The following is a 19,687-nucleotide window of genomic DNA, read 5'->3' on the forward strand; positions in this document are numbered from 1 at the left end:
ACCGAGGCGACCGGGAGGGGAGGAAGGGGCGCGGAAGCAGCGGCGGGGTGGGGGGAGCCGCGCCCCTGCCCCGCTGACAAGGGGTTAATTTTCCGGAACCGCGGGCCAGGGGGCCGGGGAGGCGGCGCTGGGGGGCGCGGCGGGCCCTTCGTGCTTATTCACGCTCTCCTTCCGGAGCCCCGCGGCTCCTGGGGGTCTTCACCTGGCAGCCCCTTCCCCCTCCTCAGTTCCTGGACCTGAGGGCTCTGCCGTCACACCCCGCAAGGCCACTGCGGTGTCGCCACCCTCTTGTCCTGCGGGGTGGGCAGGAGAGGAAGCTGGATTCCCTTGGGGGCCTGGGGCGCAGCTAGGGCTGTGGCATCGGGGGCCAGGAGAAAAAGAGCAGGGGAGCCCGAGGTAGCCCAGGAGTCTTTAGCGGAGGAGCCTGGGCCTGGGAGGGAAGGCCCAGCGGGGGTTTAGGTACCACCCAGGAAGTGGAGACCCTAGGGAAGGCAGAGAAGTTGGGGAAGGTGGGCCAACCTCCCCAGAAATGATGAGCAAAGGGATCCTCTATGAGGGAGCTGGGGGAACGCGCCCGAGGTAGGAGTGAGAGGAATGGGCAGCCTCAGCAAGGGAGAGAGGAAAGGCTGTCAGTGCCACGCTCCAGAGCCTGGCAGCTAGGACCCACATTCGGACCATCTGTGGCACGACGGACGCTCCCAGAGCTCATGTTAGGGTGACAGAAAGTGAAGGAGACCAGCAGTTTGGCCAAGAGGGGCCCCCAGGGGATGAGGAGGACCGTTTCCTGGAGGAGTTAGTGTTCCTGGATGCCAGAATTGGCAGGAGAGCCCATGACTTGTGGGGCAGTTCCCCTGGTTGGGAGCAGGGAAATGCATGGTCCTGGCCCAGCCTGGCTCCATCGAGATGGAGGAAGGGTCTAAATGGGAGGAGAGTGTTCAGATGAGGAGCTGGACCAGGATGGGGAGGGCTGTGCATGGCATGGCCGGAAGAGCGGGGCAGGGAGAGAAGGGTCTAAGAATTAAGTCCACGGGAGGGCAAGGAGGTACTCTCACTGCCTGGGCTGGGGCAGGACTGTGAGACCCTCCTTTACAGATGCAATTAGGGCTTGAGAATGGGGGGTAGGGATAGTAAGATAACTTGGGGAGCTGAAGAATAAAGACTGTGGGTACGGCAGACCCCTGTGGCAGGTTAGCAATGCACAGACTCCACTGCACAAAGATATAAGGGACGGAGGGGCTCTTTGGAAGTGGGGGGGATCTGACTCTATCAAAAGGAGAAAAGATAAAAGAGATGGGGTCAGAGAGGCCCTGCATAGTCTGGATTTAGCCTCCTAGAGCTCCCGTTTTCTTGCCGCTAGCCTTTGTCCCACGGGTTCTATTATTCACAAATGCCTTCCTGCGCGGTGGGAGAACTCCTATTCATCCGTCAAAGCCCAGCTCTAGGAGCACTTCTGAGGAGCCTCTCCACCTCCCCCCAGCAGTCCGTAACTTCCGTAACTTCCACCTCAGGCCGCCGCACGTCCCTCGGCCAAGATGTCGGGGTCCGACTTCCCTAGAGACCGGCAGCTCCGGAGGCCTCCGTTTTCCTCTTTGGGACCTCACTGCTTCTAAAGTGAGGATGCTATGAGGAGACATGGGAGAGGGCGTGGGTAAGATGGATCCAGAACATGGGGCGGACTCAGGCAGCGGCGGGAATCAGGCGGACTCGTTTGGACCGAAGCCTCCGCCAGGCACCGAAGCGGTGAAGTCGCCTGCGCTGCAAAGGGAGCCTCCGGGGGGCGCCCGAGACCTTGGTGTCGCTCGGGGGCCGCTGGTAGCCGCGCCCGCTGCCCCTCGCCGGGTGACTCAGCCGGTACCTCTGGCGGGGCCATGAGGGCCAGAGGACAGCGCGGGGGGCGGCGAGCACGGTTGCTAAGCTCTCCAAGGCCTCAGAGGGACGGGATTCGGGAGCACCTCATCGGTTGCCATGGTAACGCTGCGCCCCAGCCCCTCGCGCTCCGCGGCGGAGGGAGGCGCAGCCAATCAGAAGCGGCGGAGTTCTCGGGGACCCCCCCCCCCCTCCACGCCGCGTGTGGGCGGGGGTCAGGAGGTGCGGGGCGGAGGCGGAGCGTGGGCCGCGGAGATCCGGCGCTCGCAGGAGGCTTGGTGCGCGGCGGGGCCGCACGGGGCCACTTCCGGAATAGTAGTGCGGGCAGCGGCGCGCCATTCGGGGTCCCCTTCCTCCCAGAAGAGACGTCACCCACACAAACCTGACCTTCACGTGGGGTGCGGGGCCTTGCGGGGTCCCAGCCGCAGGCGCCCCTGTTGTTTCTTTCGGGCGGGTGGGTTGGAGAAAAAGTTCACGTGGGATTCTTCAAAACGGCGTACATGGGGATTCTAGGGCCCCGGGGTTACTTCTGCGGACCCCCGGAGGCGCTGTCCAGCCATTTCCAGTCGCCCTGATGACTCGTCGTGGGTTCCTTTAGGAGACCCGAAAGTTGAGGGCGGGCTGTGTGGGTAACACCTCTGCCCAGGTTCCCGGAGGGCACCAGGTGGCTGCCCCTGGAGTATCCCAGAGCTCCAGGGCCGCGGGAAGGGGCGGGTGTGCGTCTGGAAACGTGCGCGCCTGCTAGTACCAGTGCCTGGAGAGGGCTGGGGACAAACCGGTTTATGCCGCGCACACCCGATCCATGCGCCTGAGTGAGGGTGGGTGTGTTGGGGAGTGCGTCCAAGTGGACAGTGCCGTGTACAGTAATGTCTACGGGGGGTTCCAGGAGAGCTTGGCTACTCCTGCCCAGGATAACCTCTCCCCCACCACCCGAGTCCGGTGTTTGCGGGCAGGACTTTTCCGAATTGGGGCTGTGAGCCTAGAAATACGTACACGGGAGCGCTCAGCTCAAAGCCCCAGGGTTTCCGGGGCTCGCTTGTGCGGGGTCGGGGTCCCTGGTGGGCACAGGTGGGAGGGCGAACCTGCGGATGGGGTGGGCCCGGGCCCCTCCCCGCCGGCTCAGCATCTGTGCGCCTCCAGCTCAGGTGCGCGGGAGGAAGGCAGCGGCCTGCCCCGCAGAGCCCCGCGCGCCCGCGAGGTGGCGCTATAGCCGCAGCAGCGCCCGCCGGCCCGGGCCGCTCCAGATAAGAGTGTGCGGAAAGCGCGGCGGGGCTGAGACGCGACCAGGACGCGGGGAGGACGGACCAGCAGGACAGACCGACCGGGGGCCCGGCGGGCGGAGGGCAGCGCAGCCACGTCCCCCCTGGATCCGCCGGCAGCCGGGCCCGGGGCTTTCGACATGCCCCCCAGGTGGGTCCTCGAGCCGGGGACCGGGAGGGACGGGGGGCCCGGGACAGCCCGGTCCTCGTGCGTCGGCCGCCTCGGGCGCATCCTCTGGCGCGGGTGCCCCATCGCGGCTGGCGGCTGGCGTTCAGGGCTCCGGGTGTCGTCCGTGTCGGACTCAGGACCGCCGGGCCGCGGCTCCGCGCCGGGTTCACGGCGGGGTCAGCGGCCCGGGGCCGGCTGTGCCCGCACATGGGCTGGAGAGGCGAGGGGAAGGGAAGGGAAGGGGAGCTGGCGGGCGGGGCTGGCAGGGGCGCTGCCCTGGCACAGCTCGGGGCCTGGCAGCGGCGGGTGGGGCATCGGCTAAGAGCTGCCACCGCCGCGGGGAGGGGAGCCCGGCCCTCCGGGGCCGCAGGTAACGGGCCGCGGGGCCCCGCGGGCCAGGAGGGGAACGGGGTCGGGCGGGCGAGCAGCGGGCAGGGGAGCTCAGGGCTCGGCTCCGGGCTCTGCCGCCGGATTTGGGGGCCGCGAGGAAGAGCTGCGAGCCGAGGGCCTGGGGCCGGCGCACTCCTCCCGCCCTGTCTGCAGTTGGAAAACTTTTCCCCAAGTTTGGGGCGGCGGAGTTCCGGGGGAGAAGGGGCCGGGGGAGCCGCGGAGGGAGGCGCCGGGCCCGCGCGTGTAGGGCCCAGGCCGAGGCCGGGACGCGGGTGGGGCGCAGGCCCGGGTCAGGGCCGCAGCCGGCTGTGCGCCGTGCCCGCCCGGGGCGCTGCCCCCTCCCTCCCCTGGGAGCTGCGTGGCTCCCCCCTCCCCCCCACCTGCTTCCTGCCTCAGCCTCCTGCCCCGATATAACGCCCTCCCCGCGCCGGGCCCGGCCTTCGCGCTCTGCCCGCCACGGCAGCCGCTGCCTCCGCTCCCCGCGCGGCCGCCGCCCGGGCCCCGACCAAGGGTTGACAGCCCCCGGCCAGGGCGGCGCCAGGGCGGGCACCGCGCTCCCCTCCTCCGAATCACTTCCCCCAACTGGGGCAACTTCTCCCGAGGCGGGAGGCGCTGGTTCCTCGGCTCCCTTTCTCCCTACTTGGGCAAACTTTTCCGCCCTGAATGACTTTTCCTGAAGCGGACATTTTACTTAAATCGGGTAACTGTCTCCCAAAGGGTCACTTCGCCTGAACAGTCTTCTCCTCGGAAGCCCCAGCACCCAGCCAGGTGCCCTGGGGCATGCAGGCCGGCCTGGCCTCCCCTCCACCGGCGGTCGCTCACCTCCCGCTCCTTCTCCTGGTCCGGGCGGGCCGGCCTGGGCTCCCACTCCAGAGGGCGGCCGGTCCTTCGCCGGTGCCCAGGCCGCAGGGCTGATGCCCCCGCTCAGCTGAGGAAGGGGAACTGGAGGGGGAGAAGTGCCGGGCAGGGGGCAGGCGGCCAGGGCGCCGCACGGCTCTCACCCGGCCGGTGTGTGTCCCCGCAGGAGAGTGTGCTGGGCAGACGATGCTGGACACGATGGAGGCGCCCGGCCACTCCAGGCAGCTGCTGCTGCAGCTCAACAACCAGCGCACCAAGGGCTTCTTGTGCGACGTGATCATCGTGGTGCAGAACGCCCTCTTCCGCGCGCACAAGAACGTGCTGGCGGCCAGCAGCGCCTACCTCAAGTCCCTGGTGGTGCATGACAACCTGCTCAACCTGGACCATGACATGGTGAGCCCGGCCGTGTTCCGCCTGGTGCTGGACTTCATCTACACCGGCCGCCTGGCTGACGGCGCAGAGGCGGCTGCGGCCGCGGCCGTGGCCCCGGGGGCTGAGCCGAGCCTGGGCGCCGTGCTGGCCGCCGCCAGCTACCTGCAGATCCCCGACCTCGTGGCGCTGTGCAAGAAGCGCCTCAAGCGCCACGGCAAGTACTGCCACCTGCGGGGCGGCGGCGGCGGCGGCGGCGGCTACGCGCCCTACGGTCGGCCGGGACGGGGCCTGCGGGCCGCCACGCCGGTCATCCAGGCCTGCTACCCGTCCCCGGCCGGGCCTCCGCCGCCGTCTGCCGCGGAGCCGCCCTCGGGCCCCGAGGCCGGGGTCAACACGCACTGCGCGGAGCTGTACGCCTCGGGACCCGGCCCGGCCGCCGCACTCTGTGCCTCCGAGCGCCGCTGCTCCCCGCTCTGTGGCCTGGACCTGTCCAAGAAGAGCCCCCCGGGCTCCGCGGCGCCAGAGCGGCCGCTGGCTGAGCGCGAGCTGCCCCCGCGCCCGGACAGCCCTCCCAGCGCCGGCCCCGCCGCCTACAAGGAGCCGCCGCTCGCCCTGCCGTCCCTGCCGCCGCTGCCCTTCCAGAAGCTGGAGGAGGCCGCACCGCCTTCCGACCCGTTTCGCGGCGGCAGCGGCAGCCCGGGACCCGAGCCCCCCGGCCGCCCCGACGGGCCTAGTCTCCTCTATCGCTGGATGAAGCACGAGCCGGGCCTGGGTAGCTATGGCGACGAGCTGGGCCGGGAGCGCGGCTCCCCCAGCGAGCGCTGCGAAGAGCGTGGTGGGGACGCGGCCATCTCGCCCGGGGGGCCCCCGCTCGGCCTGGCGCCGCCGCCGCGCTACCCTGGCAGCCTGGACGGGCCCGGCGCGGGCGGCGACGGCGACGACTACAAGAGCAGCAGCGAGGAGACCGGCAGCAGCGAGGACCCCAGCCCGCCCGGCGGCCACCTCGAGGGCTACCCATGCCCGCACCTGGCCTATGGCGAACCCGAGAGCTTCGGTGACAACCTGTACGTGTGCATCCCGTGCGGCAAGGGCTTCCCCAGCTCTGAGCAGCTGAACGCGCACGTGGAGGCTCACGTGGAGGAGGAGGAAGCGCTGTACGGGAGGGCCGAGGCGGCCGAAGTGGCCGCTGGGGCTGCCGGCCTAGGGCCCCCTTTTGGAGGCGGCGGGGACAAGGTGGCCGGGACACCGGGTGGCCTGGGAGAGCTGCTGCGGCCCTACCGCTGCGCGTCGTGCGACAAGAGCTACAAGGACCCGGCCACGCTGCGGCAGCACGAGAAGACGCACTGGCTGACCCGGCCCTACCCGTGCACCATCTGCGGGAAGAAGTTCACGCAGCGTGGGACCATGACGCGCCACATGCGCAGTCACCTGGGCCTCAAGCCCTTCGCGTGCGACGCGTGCGGCATGCGGTTCACGCGCCAGTACCGCCTCACCGAGCACATGCGCATCCACTCGGGCGAGAAGCCCTACGAGTGTCAGGTGTGCGGCGGCAAGTTCGCACAGCAACGCAACCTCATCAGCCACATGAAGATGCACGCCGTGGGGGGCGCGGCCGGCGCGGCCGGGGCGCTGGCGGGCTTGGGGGGGCTCCCCGGCGTCCCCGGCCCCGACGGCAAGGGCAAGCTCGACTTCCCCGAGGGCGTCTTTGCTGTGGCCCGCCTCACGGCCGAGCAGCTGAGCCTAAAGCAGCAGGACAAGGCGGCCGCGGCCGAGCTGCTGGCGCAGACCACGCACTTCCTGCACGACCCCAAGGTGGCGCTGGAGAGCCTCTACCCGCTGGCCAAGTTCACGGCCGAGCTGGGCCTCAGCCCCGACAAGGCCGCCGAGGTGCTGAGCCAGGGCGCTCACCTGGCGGCCGGGCCCGACGGCCGGACCATCGACCGTTTCTCTCCCACCTAGAGCGCCCCTCGCCAGCCCGCTCTGTCGCTGCTGCGCGGCCCTGGCCCGCACCCCGGGGAGCGCTGGGGGCGGCGCAGGCCAGCCGTGCCCGGGACAACTGCAGCGTCGCCGCGGTGGCGGCTCCACCTCTCGGCGGCCTCACCTGGCCTCACTGCTTCGTGCCTTAGCTCGGGGGTCCGGGGAAAACCCCGGGACGGGGGTGGGACGGGGTAAGGGAAATTTATATTTTTGATATCAGCTTTGACCAAAGGAGACCCCAGGCCCCTCCCCGCCTCTTCCTGTGGTTCGTCGGCCCCCTCCCCCGGCTCCGCGCTGCTCTTAGGCGGGGAGGGGTGTCACTGTCGGGGCGCTCCTAGCCCTACCTCCGGCCCTTGCGACCACACCCATTCTCACTGTGAATCTCCCCGCTGGGGTCGGAGCATCGGGCAGAGTTGGGGAGTGGGGAGGGGACTGAGCCGGCCGGAGGGCCCCCCGCACCCCCACTCCCACCCACCCCGGGACTGATAATGTGAAGTTCCTCATTTTGCACAAGTGGCACTAGCCCCAGGGCCAACCCTTCCTTCCTCAACCACCAAGGGCGGGGAGTTCTGGAGTCAAGAGGGTGAAGAGCCCTGGCCTGCCAGGTCTCCCACTCCCGCGGTGCCCCCTTCCCTTCCCTTCCCTTCCCTGGGGCCCCGGACCATATTTATTGCATGCGCCCCGGCGGCCCCGCCATCCCGAGCCCAGGTTGGGCTGGGCTGGAACGCGGTCTCTTTAGCTCCCTCCTCTTCGTTTGTATATTTCCTACCTTGTACACAGGCTCTTTCCAGAGCCGCTTCCATTTTCTATACTCGAACCCAACAGCAATAAAGCAGTAACCAAGGACCCCGACCCCGCTGCTCTCTTCTGCCTCTGCACAAGGACCTGGATGGGCTGCGCCCGCTGGGTGGAGGGGCCAGAAAGGGCCGCCCTCAATGCAGGTGCAGAGGCTTGGACCTGCCTCCCTCCCCAGTCCCAGAAACAGATCAGCAAGAGGTCAGGTATGTTTCATAACTAAAAATTTATTAAGGAAACAAAACCAGTGCTGCAAACGGGACAGAAAGGAGAGATGGGTCTCCCTCCCAACCACCCAGTCCATCGGCCTTCCAGCTGGGAAGAGAATCTTAAAGGAGAGGCCGGGGACCCTGTACTCCAAAGAGCCCGGTCTTCTGAGACGCTAGGGGACTCCTAACCCCAAACTATTGGCCTTGGCCCCCCTGCACGGTACCCCATTGCTTCTGGCATAGTCCTAGGCCTCAGGGAGGGCAGAGCTGTGCAGTCAGGCCACGGGCTCTGGGGTATCCCCCACTGGTCCCATTAAGATTTGCCCCTGGCTCCACCTAAAACCCTGTCTTCCCCTAAGTCGTCCTCATCTCTGGCTCTGGGTTGGAGGAACTCATTCCCGGTAAGGAAGCCTCCCCACTGAGGTACCAGCTAAAGGGGCAAGGAAAGGGCCCCTGTGTCCGTTCTCGGAAGTGAGGGCAAAGCTAGAAACCAGGTTAGGCGATGTTGCCCCAGGCACTGGAATGCCTCAGGCTGGGCTGTCCACGCCTGGAAGTTTCTCGCAGCACAGGAGCCGAGGGTGGAAGGCCCTGGGTGGGAGAGCTGTATGTACTAAGTTCCTGCCATGGGTAGTAGAGAGGGAAGGTTCAGAGTGAGAACCCCTATGACGAGGAAATGAAGTGGATCAAGGAGGTGAAAAGGATCAACTAGAAGGGAAAGGAGGATGAGGATCAACTAGAAGGGAAAGGAGGATGAGGGGCTATTCTGGAGGGAGGGTAGGCAGGCAGAGAGGGGTGAAGGGGGAGCTGAGGAGAGTCTGAGGACATTTCCTGAAGAGGAAGCTAGACTGAAAGAAAGGCCAGTGAGGAGAGAGGGAGCAGGTGGAGGCCACCTGAGAGCATGGGCCTGAGACCAGATGCCCCTTTCCTCTCGACCCATGACTGTCCAAGGGGAAACAAATGGCAAAGTGTGAGGGACCCAGGCTGATAAAGGCAGGAAGAAGAGCAGCAGGAAGGGTGTGTGGTGTGTCTGGGGTGGATGGTAGAAGAGGTGGGGGTCCAGGGCTGCTGTTAGGGACATGGTGTCTAGAAGCCAACTTGGGTCCATGGGCGAGTCCAGGCCTCAGGGAGATGGGGACACATGCCCTGGGCACTTCTTCCTGACATAACCAAAGCCTCTTGAACACATTTCAGGACAGAGGTTCTGAGGATGAAAGGGACCTGTGATTTCACTGCATCTGATGGAAACTGAACCCCTGCCCTGTCTCCACTGGAGAAAGTGGCTGCGTCCCCAGGCGAGAAGGCCCTCCCCCAGCCTTGGAATGAGACGGGGGAGGGAGAAAGGCTGAGAGCATGGGCGGCCTATCTGGCTTGCCCAGCTGCTGTCGCTGTAGCCAGCCACCTCCCTGCTAAATCCTGGCAGCCCAGGAGGGTCCCAGCAGCTTCCGCCTGATCCTTGGCAGGGGCTCTGTGAGGAGCAGCTCCCCCACAGCATGGCCACGGCGTGGGTTGGAAGAGGATGGTTTATTGTCTGGGTGGATTGGTGGCTCAGGCACGTGGGCATCTTCTGTGCTACACTGGGCGCCTGGTAGCCTTTCAGGAACGGTTCCACAGGGGTGGGCCCCAGTGTGGCTCCCTCAGCCCACCTGGGCCCACGTGAGGAAGGCTGGGATGTCCCGTACAGGAACATTCCTTGTGAGCGCCTTCACACGCAGGTTCCGGTCATCCGTCAACAGCACCACCTCCCGCAGTAGCCGGATTGGCTCCTCTGTGGGCACGAGAGCAGACGGCTGTCACTGAGGACAGGAGGCAGAGGACTGGCTGCTCTTCTCACCCGGGGGAGAATGTGGTCCTGGGGAGGGGGTGCCACGCTAGCCATTTTTTGGCCCTTCTACAAGTCCTTTCCTCTATCCGGGCTCTCAGCCCCGGGGGCCCCTCCCCTACTGGCTTAGAGAGGGCTGCACTGGCCTTTTGCTTTGACTCCTGCCTCCCATACAGGACTCTCTTCTGCCTAGTTCCTGAGAGCGGCCCACCCCTGCCAGCCTCCAAAGACCTGTTTCCCAGGACCCTAAACTGAGGGAACAGAAGCAGGCCCTTGCCCTCTACTCCTCCTTACCACATGGCTGGCCCCCAGATCACAACACTGCTCTCCCCAAACCCCACTTTTGTTTTGTTTTTTAACAAGTCCTCTCCCTCTGAAAGCCAGCAGGTTGATGCTTTAAGCATCCAGTAAAGATGGAACAGAAAATGTATCCAGGGTTTTCCAGATGTGGGGAGAGGGGTTAGCTCAAGGGAGCCCTGAGGAGAGGAGAGGGTAAGGGTCTTTGCAGAATTGTGCCAAGGGCACACCAAGGCTTTGGCCAGCTGATCACCCCTGCTAAGTAAAAGTAATCCATATATACAGGCAAAAGTCTCTAAGAGAACAGAAGAGTAAAAAGGAAGAGCAGAGGTAGGATGATGATCCCAGCTCTCCGTCTTGTACATAACCCAGGGCAGATCTGTGTATCCTTCCAGGTTTCTTTAGGCACATTTACAAGTACAGACACTTGGACGTATAAGCTTTTTTTCCTACATCATCATGATCGTATTAGCCACACTTTCAGAGTATATACTTAAAAGATCTTTCTATAGTGACACAGATATCTTTCATTCTTTTTAGATGACTTTTTTTTTTTTTTTTTTTTTTTTTTTTTTAGCAGTCTCTCCACTACTTCTTTTTCCCTAACTCCCTAATCTTTAACACATTGGAGAGAATTTAAGCCAGGGACGAGCACTCACACAAGTGACATGCCTACCCTGGCATGCCTGCTTGGGTGGCAGGTCTACTCCTCAGTCCCAGGCTGGGCATTTCCTGACGGAGGTCCGGCAGACAGCAAGGCACAGGAAGCGTCCTGCCGTGCTCACTGACTGCGTGGGCTGGCGGGGGTGGGGGGCTGCAAATATCCATGTCTGACCTGAGCAGTCTCAGGCTTGCCAGCTCCAGGCAGGGAGGCTGAGATCTGGCTTTCAGCCTGGGGAGGAGTTTGGAGGATTCGAGAGGGAGAGGTTTGTGCGACTGGTGGTGGTGAGAGAAGAGGACAGGAGGAAGGAGAGCGTGAAGGCAGGCAAGGGGCTGTGGTGGGCAGAGGGGAGAGGAAGGTGGCCCTGGGTGAGGGGATACTCAGAGACCACTCAGCTGCCGGGGCCAGGCCCCTCTGCAGATAAGTGTGGCTGGGGTGGTGGTATGCAGGGCTGCGTGGGGCTCCCAGCTGGCTGGCTGCGTCTGTCCCAGCCCCACCATTCCTGCCCTGGGCCTCAGACCAGGAGCGTCCCAGGCCTTAGGTCAGCCAACCAAGGCCCGACATTGCTGGCAGGGGTCTGCAGGGGTTTCTGTGGATACTCGGAGACATTTTTCACAATAAACATCCTCTGTTTTGACACTGGTGACTTCACTTTGTTAGAAACCAGAGACTGTCATCTTGTCAGGCTCCATCCGCCATAATCCACATGATTTTAAAATTCAACATCGTTTACACATAAACATTTAGTGACGGTTTCTCTGTGAATCTGACAAGTTAATCTGCTAAGAATTCACACTGACAAATGAGGTTTGATTACACCAGCCATTGCTGATGTAATTCTGATAGAGGCGGTCCCCAGGATGGCAGTGGGTTCCTGTTGGCTGTTTGGGGTGAAGTCAGGGGTGGGAGGACTAGTAGGGCCAAAGCCAAAATGCGTCCGTTCTGAGAAAACGTTCTGAGGCTGGGGTGCGGCCCAGCAGTCCTGGAACCACACTTCCCAGCAAGGCCTTCAGCAATCCTGCCTACCTCTCTCTCAGGAGGTACCCCTCTCGGAAGCTCAGGCTTGCCAGCTCCAGGCAGAGAGTCTGAGAACTGGCTTTCAGCCTGGGGAGGAGTTTGGAGGATTCGGGAGGGAGAGGTTTGTGGGGTTGGTGTTGGTGAGAGAAGAGGACAAGAGGAAGGAGAGTGTAAAGGCAGGCAAGGAGCTGTGGTGGGCAGAGGGGAGAGGAAGGTGGCCCTGGGTGAGAGGATGCTCAGAGACCACTCAGCTGCTGGGGACAGAACATAAGCTCCTCTGTTGGCTCAGCCAGGTCTCCTTTTATCACTCTAATGCTCCTATCTGGTCCTGAGGGAGATGGCATGCAAACCCGGTGGCAGGACAGGACCTCTCTTGAGCAGCAGCTGTGGGCTCGTAACCAGCCCCTAGTAAAGAGACTCATGCAGGAGTGAGGGGCTGTGTCAGTGTGGAGAGAAGACGCAGGGAGAGTCAGCTCCCAGAGCAGCCTGAATGCGAGGGCTAGAAACACCGACAGAAAGGAGATAGCAGCAGAGACGGAAAGGCAACGACAAGAGACCACTTATAGGTAGACAGAAACGAAAGTGAGAACTGCCAGCTCTGCAGATGACACAGAGCTGGCAGGTCCTAGGAATTCCTTCCAAATGAAAAAATGCCAGAATCCTGGGAGCCAGGAGCAGAAAACCTGAGTGTCACTGACCTGTGGGGTGATGCATGGAGGCCAGCCAGCTCAGGGTTGAGGGTGAGGTGGTCAAGCACTTGGCTGAGAACTCCAGAGTGGGCCTTTGGCCCAAAGATGAGATTCTGCTTACCCCAAAAGGTCTTGAAAACCAGGCTGAGGGCTCGGTCCTCAAGCTCTCACCTACCTCTAACTCTAGCCAGCCTTCAAAGTGCTATAACTCGTGACCAAAGAGACCAGAAAGCAAAGCCCACTATTGACTGGGGAAGTGCCTCTGCCCCAGGCCTGAAATAGGGTAAACATTCAGTGGTGAACTGAGAAGGTAGGAAGGTGAGCATGGCCAAGAAAGGGAAGTGTGCCCTAGGGACCCCTGGGGGCTGCCCTCAGAGCTGCAGAGGGCTGGGCTCGGGAGACCATGGCCAGAACCAGCTACAGTGAATCATAAAGACATTCTTGCTGTCAGAGGGAACTCACTGAGGACACCCAAGAAAGGAAATGGATGCACGCTGGGTGAAGAACCTCACGGCCTAGGGCTGGGCTTCCTGGGCTAGGCTCATCTCTAGTTGGCCCAGGGTGCCCCTGGCATTCCCTGGGGCTTGGGGGAGCCAGGACAGGGAGGTTGGGCCTCAGGCGTGCATCAGCCCTGAGCACCGATTCCTTAGACTTCCCAGGCCAGAGTCAGTGGAGCCCTTCTCAGGGGCTGAGGATGGGCAGGACAAGGCAGGGCAGGGGGATGGGAGATCCCGAAGCAGAGGGGCAAAGCTGTACCTTTGCTGGCAGGCATGAAGTCCTTAGCCTTGTCTTTGCAGTAGTGGAGGCAGCAGGACAGGATGAGATCATCGTTGTTACCCTGGAGGAAGACACGTGTGAGAAGCATCACTGGGCAGAAGGGGGCGCCATGCGGAGGAGGAGGAGGGATCCTCTGCCTCTGGGGCCCTGGGCAGGGCCACCTCCGAGATCCCTCCCATGCATGCCCTGGCCCTGTCTGGCCTGGTCTGCGCTAAGAGTGATTTAGGGGAGAAGGAGCTCCCCCACCTGGGCCTCCATGGTGGCTGGCCCTCAGCTGCCCGGGCTGATGGGTCTCCTTCAGCCCTTCCTTCCTGGAGACCTTGTTCTGAAAGCTGGCTGTGGGCTTTCCCTTCCGGCCGAGGGGTCTCACCAGCTGGCCAGTGATGTCCTCACTGCGGAAGGCGATGGATTCAAGTTCATTGCCACGGCTGGTCAGGGCTCGCAGGCAAGAGTCCCGACTCTCGAATCGCTGCTCGAGGAACTCGATGGACTTGCGGGCCTTTTCTTGTACCACACGGGCATAGCCCCCAGCCCGGTGGTCTGTCTCCTGCCCCTTGGCCAGGCCGTCCAGCTCATTGATCACTGATGAGACAGAGCCCCCCAAGACATCAGCCTCAGCCATCAGCTTTCACCCTAGGCCTCGGTCCATTCACTGTCCCAGCCAGCACCTTCCCAGACCAGAATCCATCCTTCCCCCGCAGGAGGCTTCCAATGAAACGAGGGCCAGAAGGGAGCTTGTGGGGGCAACAAGTGTCTGAAACTTCCACAGGGCTCTTCCCCCTTTCTGTCTCTTCTCCTGAGCCCTGCCCTCCTCTTGGGAGGAACTTAAAGGAATCTTCTGGAGCTGCTGTATTTAGAGGAAGAAATCTGGTTCCTCTATTACACTCCTTGATTATAAGACCGACGTGGAAGGGTCCCTCAGGAGAGGCCAGGGTATGCAGCGGCTCAAGGGAAAGGGAGGAGTCCTTCCTCAACTTCTTGGGCCCCCACACACAGCAGTCCAGGAGGGGTAAAGTTCTACCCCCAACCCCACTGGCGGAGTGCAGGGAGGCCACCATGGAGGAAGGGGCAGTCACAGCCTCATTTGCAAGGCCCTAGTATGCCTCAAAGCCAGGACCTTGGCATATCTACCTTCTCTGATACTGCACGTGTGTGTGTGTGTGTATGTGTGCATATCCGTATGTGTCTCTGTGTGTATGCATGTGTGTGCATGTCTGTGTGTGTGTGTGTGTGTGTGTGTGTGTGTATGTGCCTGTCTGCTGCCTATGTGTCTGGGACATGGCTTCATTTTCTGGTGAAGATTCTTTCCAAAATTCCAGCCAAAAGCCTGAGGTCAAGTGGGAAATATGTACTCCTTGGGGGCTCTGGGAGAGTTTGGGGTCTGAGGCCTCTCCTTAGTACAGTGATTCATGGCTCAGGGAGCCGGCGTGAGCACGCTGTTCCATGGTGAGCCTGGCACTCATTGTCTGGGTATTCGGAGACACTTTCTGGAAAGGGCCCACGTGGGAACACACACACACACACACACACACACACACAGTGCCCATGCTTTCAGCACCCTGAGGCTGCAGTATCCACACAATGCATGGCTGAGGTTGGGAAGCAGTGGTAGATGGGTGTACGGTACAGCAAACAACATCAAACAGGAAAAACGGGTATTCTATCCCAAAATCTGCTTTCCTGCTTCCAAACTAAACAGGCTTCAAAGAGGAAGCTTGTTTGTGCTTCTGCACCAGGCGGGGCTTCTCCATGCTGGGGTCAGGTCTATGGAGCACAGAGCAGGTTAAAGAGCACCAGAAACAAGAAGGGAAAGTTGGCGGCTTAACCCTTTGCTGCTCTGGGCACAGGGCGTGAGTCCACCAAGGAAAGCATCAGTAAACAGGAGCCCTCCTCTTATAGCCCCTGAGAGAGTCCAGGGACCTGCCCAGCTGAGGCAGGTTCGGAGAGGCTGGCCTGTATGGTGGCTGCACAACCGTCAGTTCCCAGCACCCTCAGGCAGCGTCTCTTTGTCCTGCATGTATTTGCTGGGTATTCTCATACGTTTGCTCCCTCCCCACCAAATCCGGATTTCCTTACTAAACCCTAAGCTCCTCAGGGCTACAGCTCTGCCATTCACTGGATCTCTCAAGAACAAGGAGACTGGCCCACAGTAGGGGGTACAATCAGTGCTGGTGACCAAAAACCCTGGTAGCCTGGAATGGTGTCTGAGGCACCTTCCGGCTCTTAGGGGGCTCCGGAGATGTCCGCAGCCTCTTTCAGTTGTACCATTTCCTGACCATCTAGCAAAACACTTTCTTTCCCCTGAAAAACTCCTGGGTAGGAAAGCAGAGAGACATATGACCCAGCAAGGCACCCCGCCCCAGGACCCAGTGAGGGAAAAGGGAAAGCCTGGGACAACGTGATTGTTCTGCTGCCCTGCCTTGGTGACAGAAACCGCTCTACTGTTGAAGAGCAGAAAGCCTTCCCTTAGGTCTAAGGGCCTGGATTTAAGAGGTTCTGGCCAGGCCACATGGGGAGGGGAAGGAAGACGGGGAGGGTGGAGGCAGGGAGGAGGGCTGCTTCAGTGCCAACATTCTCAGGTGGTGCTAACGTGTTTCCCACAACCCCCCAGGGTTCTGTAGCCTCTGCAGGGGCGGATGTTTCCTGCCCTTTGTTTCCACCCCCATCTGGCACTAAGACACTTGGGACTGGGAGGGAAGGCCCAATGGAACATCTTGGCATGGATGTCAAAGGTGGCTTGGCAGGCAGACTGCCAGTCTGGTGGCTTTTCCAGAAGACAAGGCTCTCAAACTTGCTCTAAGTAGCTGCTGAGAAGGGGACGTGTAAACGCCTGGGCCTCCCAATAATCTCCTAGACCCTCTCCCTCCACAGAGGCCATCAGCTAGATACGAGCCCAGAGCCCAGAGCCCCGAGCCCAGAGCCCACCCTGCCGCTGACCCACCACAGAGCTCCAAGAACTAAGGGTACCCAGACGGTCCCGTGGAGACGGCCCAGCTGGGCCTCTCTGGCTAGAGGGTGGGAAAGCAAGCTAGCTGGGTCCTGAGATGCTGACCCTGCACCAGCACCAAGGCCCAGACAGTGGAAGGGCCCAAGTGGTAGGAATCCACACGCATGAGCCAAGGGCTTGCTCGGGAGGGTTCCTGCTGGCCTAGCCTTAGGGTGACACTGGCCAGAAGAATGCTACCTCGAACCAACAGAATGATCATGAAAAGCTACAAGACAATCAGACCAAAGGCATCTAACCACTTCAAAATCCTCCCAGCCTCCCTGCCAGACCACCCAGCAGCACCGCCGTTATCTGCCAGGGCTGAGTGTTTACCAATAACGGGAACCAGCTTTGCTGTTTTACTGCAAGCTTTATAAGGATAAAAACAAGGGCTGGGCTCATGCAGCCTCTGGTTGCTGGGACACAGGAGTCCATTTGCTCAAGCAGTTTAAGCCATGGATCAGCCATGATAATTTGAACTGCTTTGATTATTAAACAATTTTCTTTGCCCCACGCATTCCCTACTCCCCTGCAAATCCCGTCTTACACACGCACAGCAGGGCTCTGCCTGCCCGGCCCCCAGGCCGTGGGGCGTGTGTGGAGGGGGCTGCTGTGCACGTGCAAGGCTGCTCTGCCCTTCCCGCCTGACTCACCGATCAGGGGCACCACCAGGATGTACTTCCTGCTCTCCAGCAGCCGCGCCAGACTGGCCAGGTGGTCAATGAAGCCATTGGTGTCTGGTACGAGGAACAAAGGTCTGATTTCGAGCTCCATCTGCCTCATCTGACTGTGGTCCTCCAGGACAGCCTACGGGGACACAGAGTGGTGAATGAGCCAGGCAGTGAGCAGGCAAGCAGGTGGGTGAGCCAGGGCCCTGATACTATGGTGTGTCAGCATCCTGCCCCTAGGAGCCTCTTCCCCTCCAGAGTAATAACCAGCCCCAGTCAGGCCCGAGGGACAGGCCTAAGGGCTGAGCACAGCACTGCAATAAAAACAGAGATCAAGTGGCCCCAGGAATGGCATGGTAAAACCCTGCCTAGGGCTGAGAAAGGATCCTGAGGATATTCAAAATAACAGGTCTCTCAAAGTAAGACTGGGACTAAAATTCAATAAGGGAGAATTAGGTTCCTTAGATATGACAGTGGTTTCATATATATTATCTAGAAAGCCTACAGAGGGGGTACTTTTCAATCTAGACATGAATATGCAAACAGAATCTGTTATTTTGATTTACTCCACTGTGCAGCTAAAACAAAACAAAACAAAACAAAATATAGCCTGGGCAACATGCTAAAACTCTGTCTCTACAAAAAAAAATTAGCTGGGTGTGGTGGCACACGCCTCTGGTCTCAGCTATTTGGGAGGCTGACATGGGAGGACTCCTTGAGCCCTGGAAGCAGAGGCTGCAGTGAGCTGAGATCGCACAACTGCACTCTACCCTGGGTGACAGCGAGACCCTGTCTCAAAACACAAAAACAACAACAACAAACAACGAACAATGAAGTTTAAACTCAAACGCTATAGAAAAAAGTGATACTGACAGCTAATAATACGAAATTCTCCTGCAGCAGTAGCCGAAGACCATGCAATGTGATGAATTAAGACCCAACTCATGTGTCTGCAAACAGCAACACCCAGGCTGATCACAATGGCCCACCACCTTGCCCTTGTCCAGCACGGTTTCCTAAACACTGGTCTTTTCTGTTCTACTTCTGCTCCTTTGCCACGAATCTGTACAAGCTACACTACTATTGGCTCAACGTTTTTCTTTAAACTGACTTGGTCACTTTTTTTGCTTAGCCTCTTCTTCAGCAACCATATCATGGTACTAAGCAACTGACAGCCTAGTCATATGCTTACTAGTGCAAGCTAAACTACCAAACAAAAAGTAGATACAAGAATAAAAGCGGAAGAGTGTCCTTGGCCCCACTGACCCACCGCCTCCTCTAGCACCTCTCACCAAGCACGTGGCCCAGCGCTTGCCTTCCCTGTGGACTTTCACAGTTCTCAGGAAGTTCCCGAGAGATGCACATTTGCGAAAGTCCGATTTTCTTCTCTTGACAGCCTTACGCGTGTGGTAGCGGCCCTTCGAGACAGGCTCTGGGTGTCTGTCACTACAAAACATGGCCACTACTGTACTGCTTCCTCTTCTGAGGACCACGGCCAAGACTCGAACTGATCTGCTGGCATCTGCCCAGACAGCATGCTCCCTGAGCAGGGAGGTAGAGGGCACCCACACAAACCTGGCCGGGCCAGGAGGGCAGGTCCCAGCCCTGTCACACCCTCTTATGGCCTTCTGCCACAGAGCAACTTGCAGAGACCCAGATGCAGGCACAGGGCAGGGGAAGTGGACGTGCGTGCCAACTGACATGGGGCCCACAGTGCTGGGTCCTGGCCACCAACAGTCAGTGAGGAGGCTGCTCAGGTTTCACTGACAGTGACAGTAAAACTGAAAGGGCATGCCTTCAAATGATGGGGGTGGCTTCTCTGTGACCTGCCAGGGACCTCTCCCTATGAGTAAGTTGTTGTTGCCACTGCCACCACAGCTGGTGAAGGCACAGGCCACAGGACGCTGGCAGGCATGAGAAATGCAGCTCAGGGGCCCGCTCTGCTGAAGTCTTCCTACTGGTCTCACCTCATGAGGGCAAAGGTGCCACTACTGCGGGCGACCTTCCCATGGCAGGCGGGTCACTGACACTCTGCATAGGGCTGCCACCTACAGGGTGACATGCATTCCAACAAACCTGACTTGGGCATTTTGTAAGAACAGGAAATGGTCCCCACTCAGGTTCAGTAAACCCCTCTCTGCCCTTTCTCCTCTTGCGGAGGAGCATCAGCACTCTCGTTCCTCATTTCCCAGGCCATGCGCTCTCCGTCCAGCTCTTCTGCTGCCAGGCATGCTTTCCTGATACCGTGGCTCTCAAATCTGTCTTTCTGGGTGAGCAGGGACAGAATAAGCATGGCTCAGGGAGACTCAGGAGCAGTGGCAGGTGGAGTGACGGGGGCGGGGGGTCCAGCTCTGCACTGTGCCTCTGCCCCGCAAGTCCACTCCCATCTCAGTTCTCCTGCCTTGAGAAACGACTGTCCAGCCTGGTCTGACTATCAAGGAAGTGGAACTGGCTGCCATTTTTTTTTTTTTTTACCCTATGTGAACAGTCAGCTCCTAAGCTCTGGTACCATTCTACCTCTATTGCTGGCAATTAGGCAGGACGGCCTTGAAGCCAAGTGGTCGAGGGAGGCTGGGGACAAACTGAGCCTACCTGTGTGTTCTGATGGCAGGACAGGAGAAAAATCTAGAAGCAAGGTCCAGAGACACTCTAACTTCCCCGGGTTCTTAGCTCTGGCTTGCGGCTAGAAAGGTGAACAGGCCGCAGCCTTTCGGAGAGGGCAGCCCTGCCACTTCCCTGGGGGTGGGGTGGGGCCAAGCCCCGTGAGGGTGGTCGGAGCTGTACTGCCATCATCCGGTCCCAGGGACGCCTGCAGACAACTTCCCTTAACCTGGCTCTGCCCAGTGAGTCACCAAACAACTGCTTCCTGTTCCCCGCA

General features: G+C 60.6%; 2 protein-coding genes across 6 annotated transcripts in view; one reads left to right on the forward strand and one right to left on the reverse strand.

Moving 5' to 3' along the window:
• Window positions 1-2,185: 2,185 nt before the first annotated feature.
• On the forward strand, window positions 2,186-7,743 carry HIC1 (HIC ZBTB transcriptional repressor 1). 3 transcript variants are annotated; one of them, XM_025362862.1, is made up of 3 exons: window positions 2,252-2,320; window positions 3,007-3,276; window positions 4,709-7,743. In XM_025362862.1, the coding sequence occupies exon 3, from the start codon at window positions 4,729-4,731 to the stop codon at window positions 6,871-6,873; it is 2,145 nt and encodes a 714-aa protein (XP_025218647.1). In that variant the 5' UTR covers window positions 2,252-2,320; window positions 3,007-3,276; window positions 4,709-4,728; the 3' UTR covers window positions 6,874-7,743. The 3 variants fall into 3 exon arrangements, with proteins under 3 accessions (XP_025218645.1, XP_025218647.1, XP_025218646.1); XM_025362860.1 differs by having other exon boundaries at window positions 2,186-3,276; XM_025362861.1 differs by lacking the exons at window positions 2,252-2,320; window positions 3,007-3,276 and adding an exon at window positions 4,285-4,384.
• A 150-nt stretch (window positions 7,744-7,893) lies between these two features.
• Window positions 7,894-19,687, reverse strand: part of SMG6 (SMG6, nonsense mediated mRNA decay factor) — a 243,643-nt gene continuing 231,849 nt past the window's right edge. For 2 of the 3 annotated variants that reach the window (XM_025362851.1, XM_025362852.1), the window contains 4 exons: window positions 16,795-16,948; window positions 13,526-13,737; window positions 13,135-13,216; window positions 7,896-9,660 (listed from right to left, as the gene is read on the reverse strand). In XM_025362851.1, the coding sequence (XP_025218636.1) occupies window positions 9,530-9,660; window positions 13,135-13,216; window positions 13,526-13,737; window positions 16,795-16,948 (579 nt within the window). In that variant the 3' untranslated portion in view covers window positions 7,896-9,529. Of the gene's footprint in view, window positions 9,661-13,134; window positions 13,217-13,525; window positions 13,738-16,794; window positions 16,949-19,687 lie in introns of all 3 variants that reach the window. The other variant, XM_025362853.1, reaches the window with a different exon arrangement.

Source organism: Theropithecus gelada, chromosome 16 (genome assembly GCF_003255815.1).
Source record: "Theropithecus gelada isolate Dixy chromosome 16, Tgel_1.0, whole genome shotgun sequence".
Taxonomy (NCBI): Eukaryota; Metazoa; Chordata; class Mammalia; order Primates; family Cercopithecidae; genus Theropithecus; species Theropithecus gelada.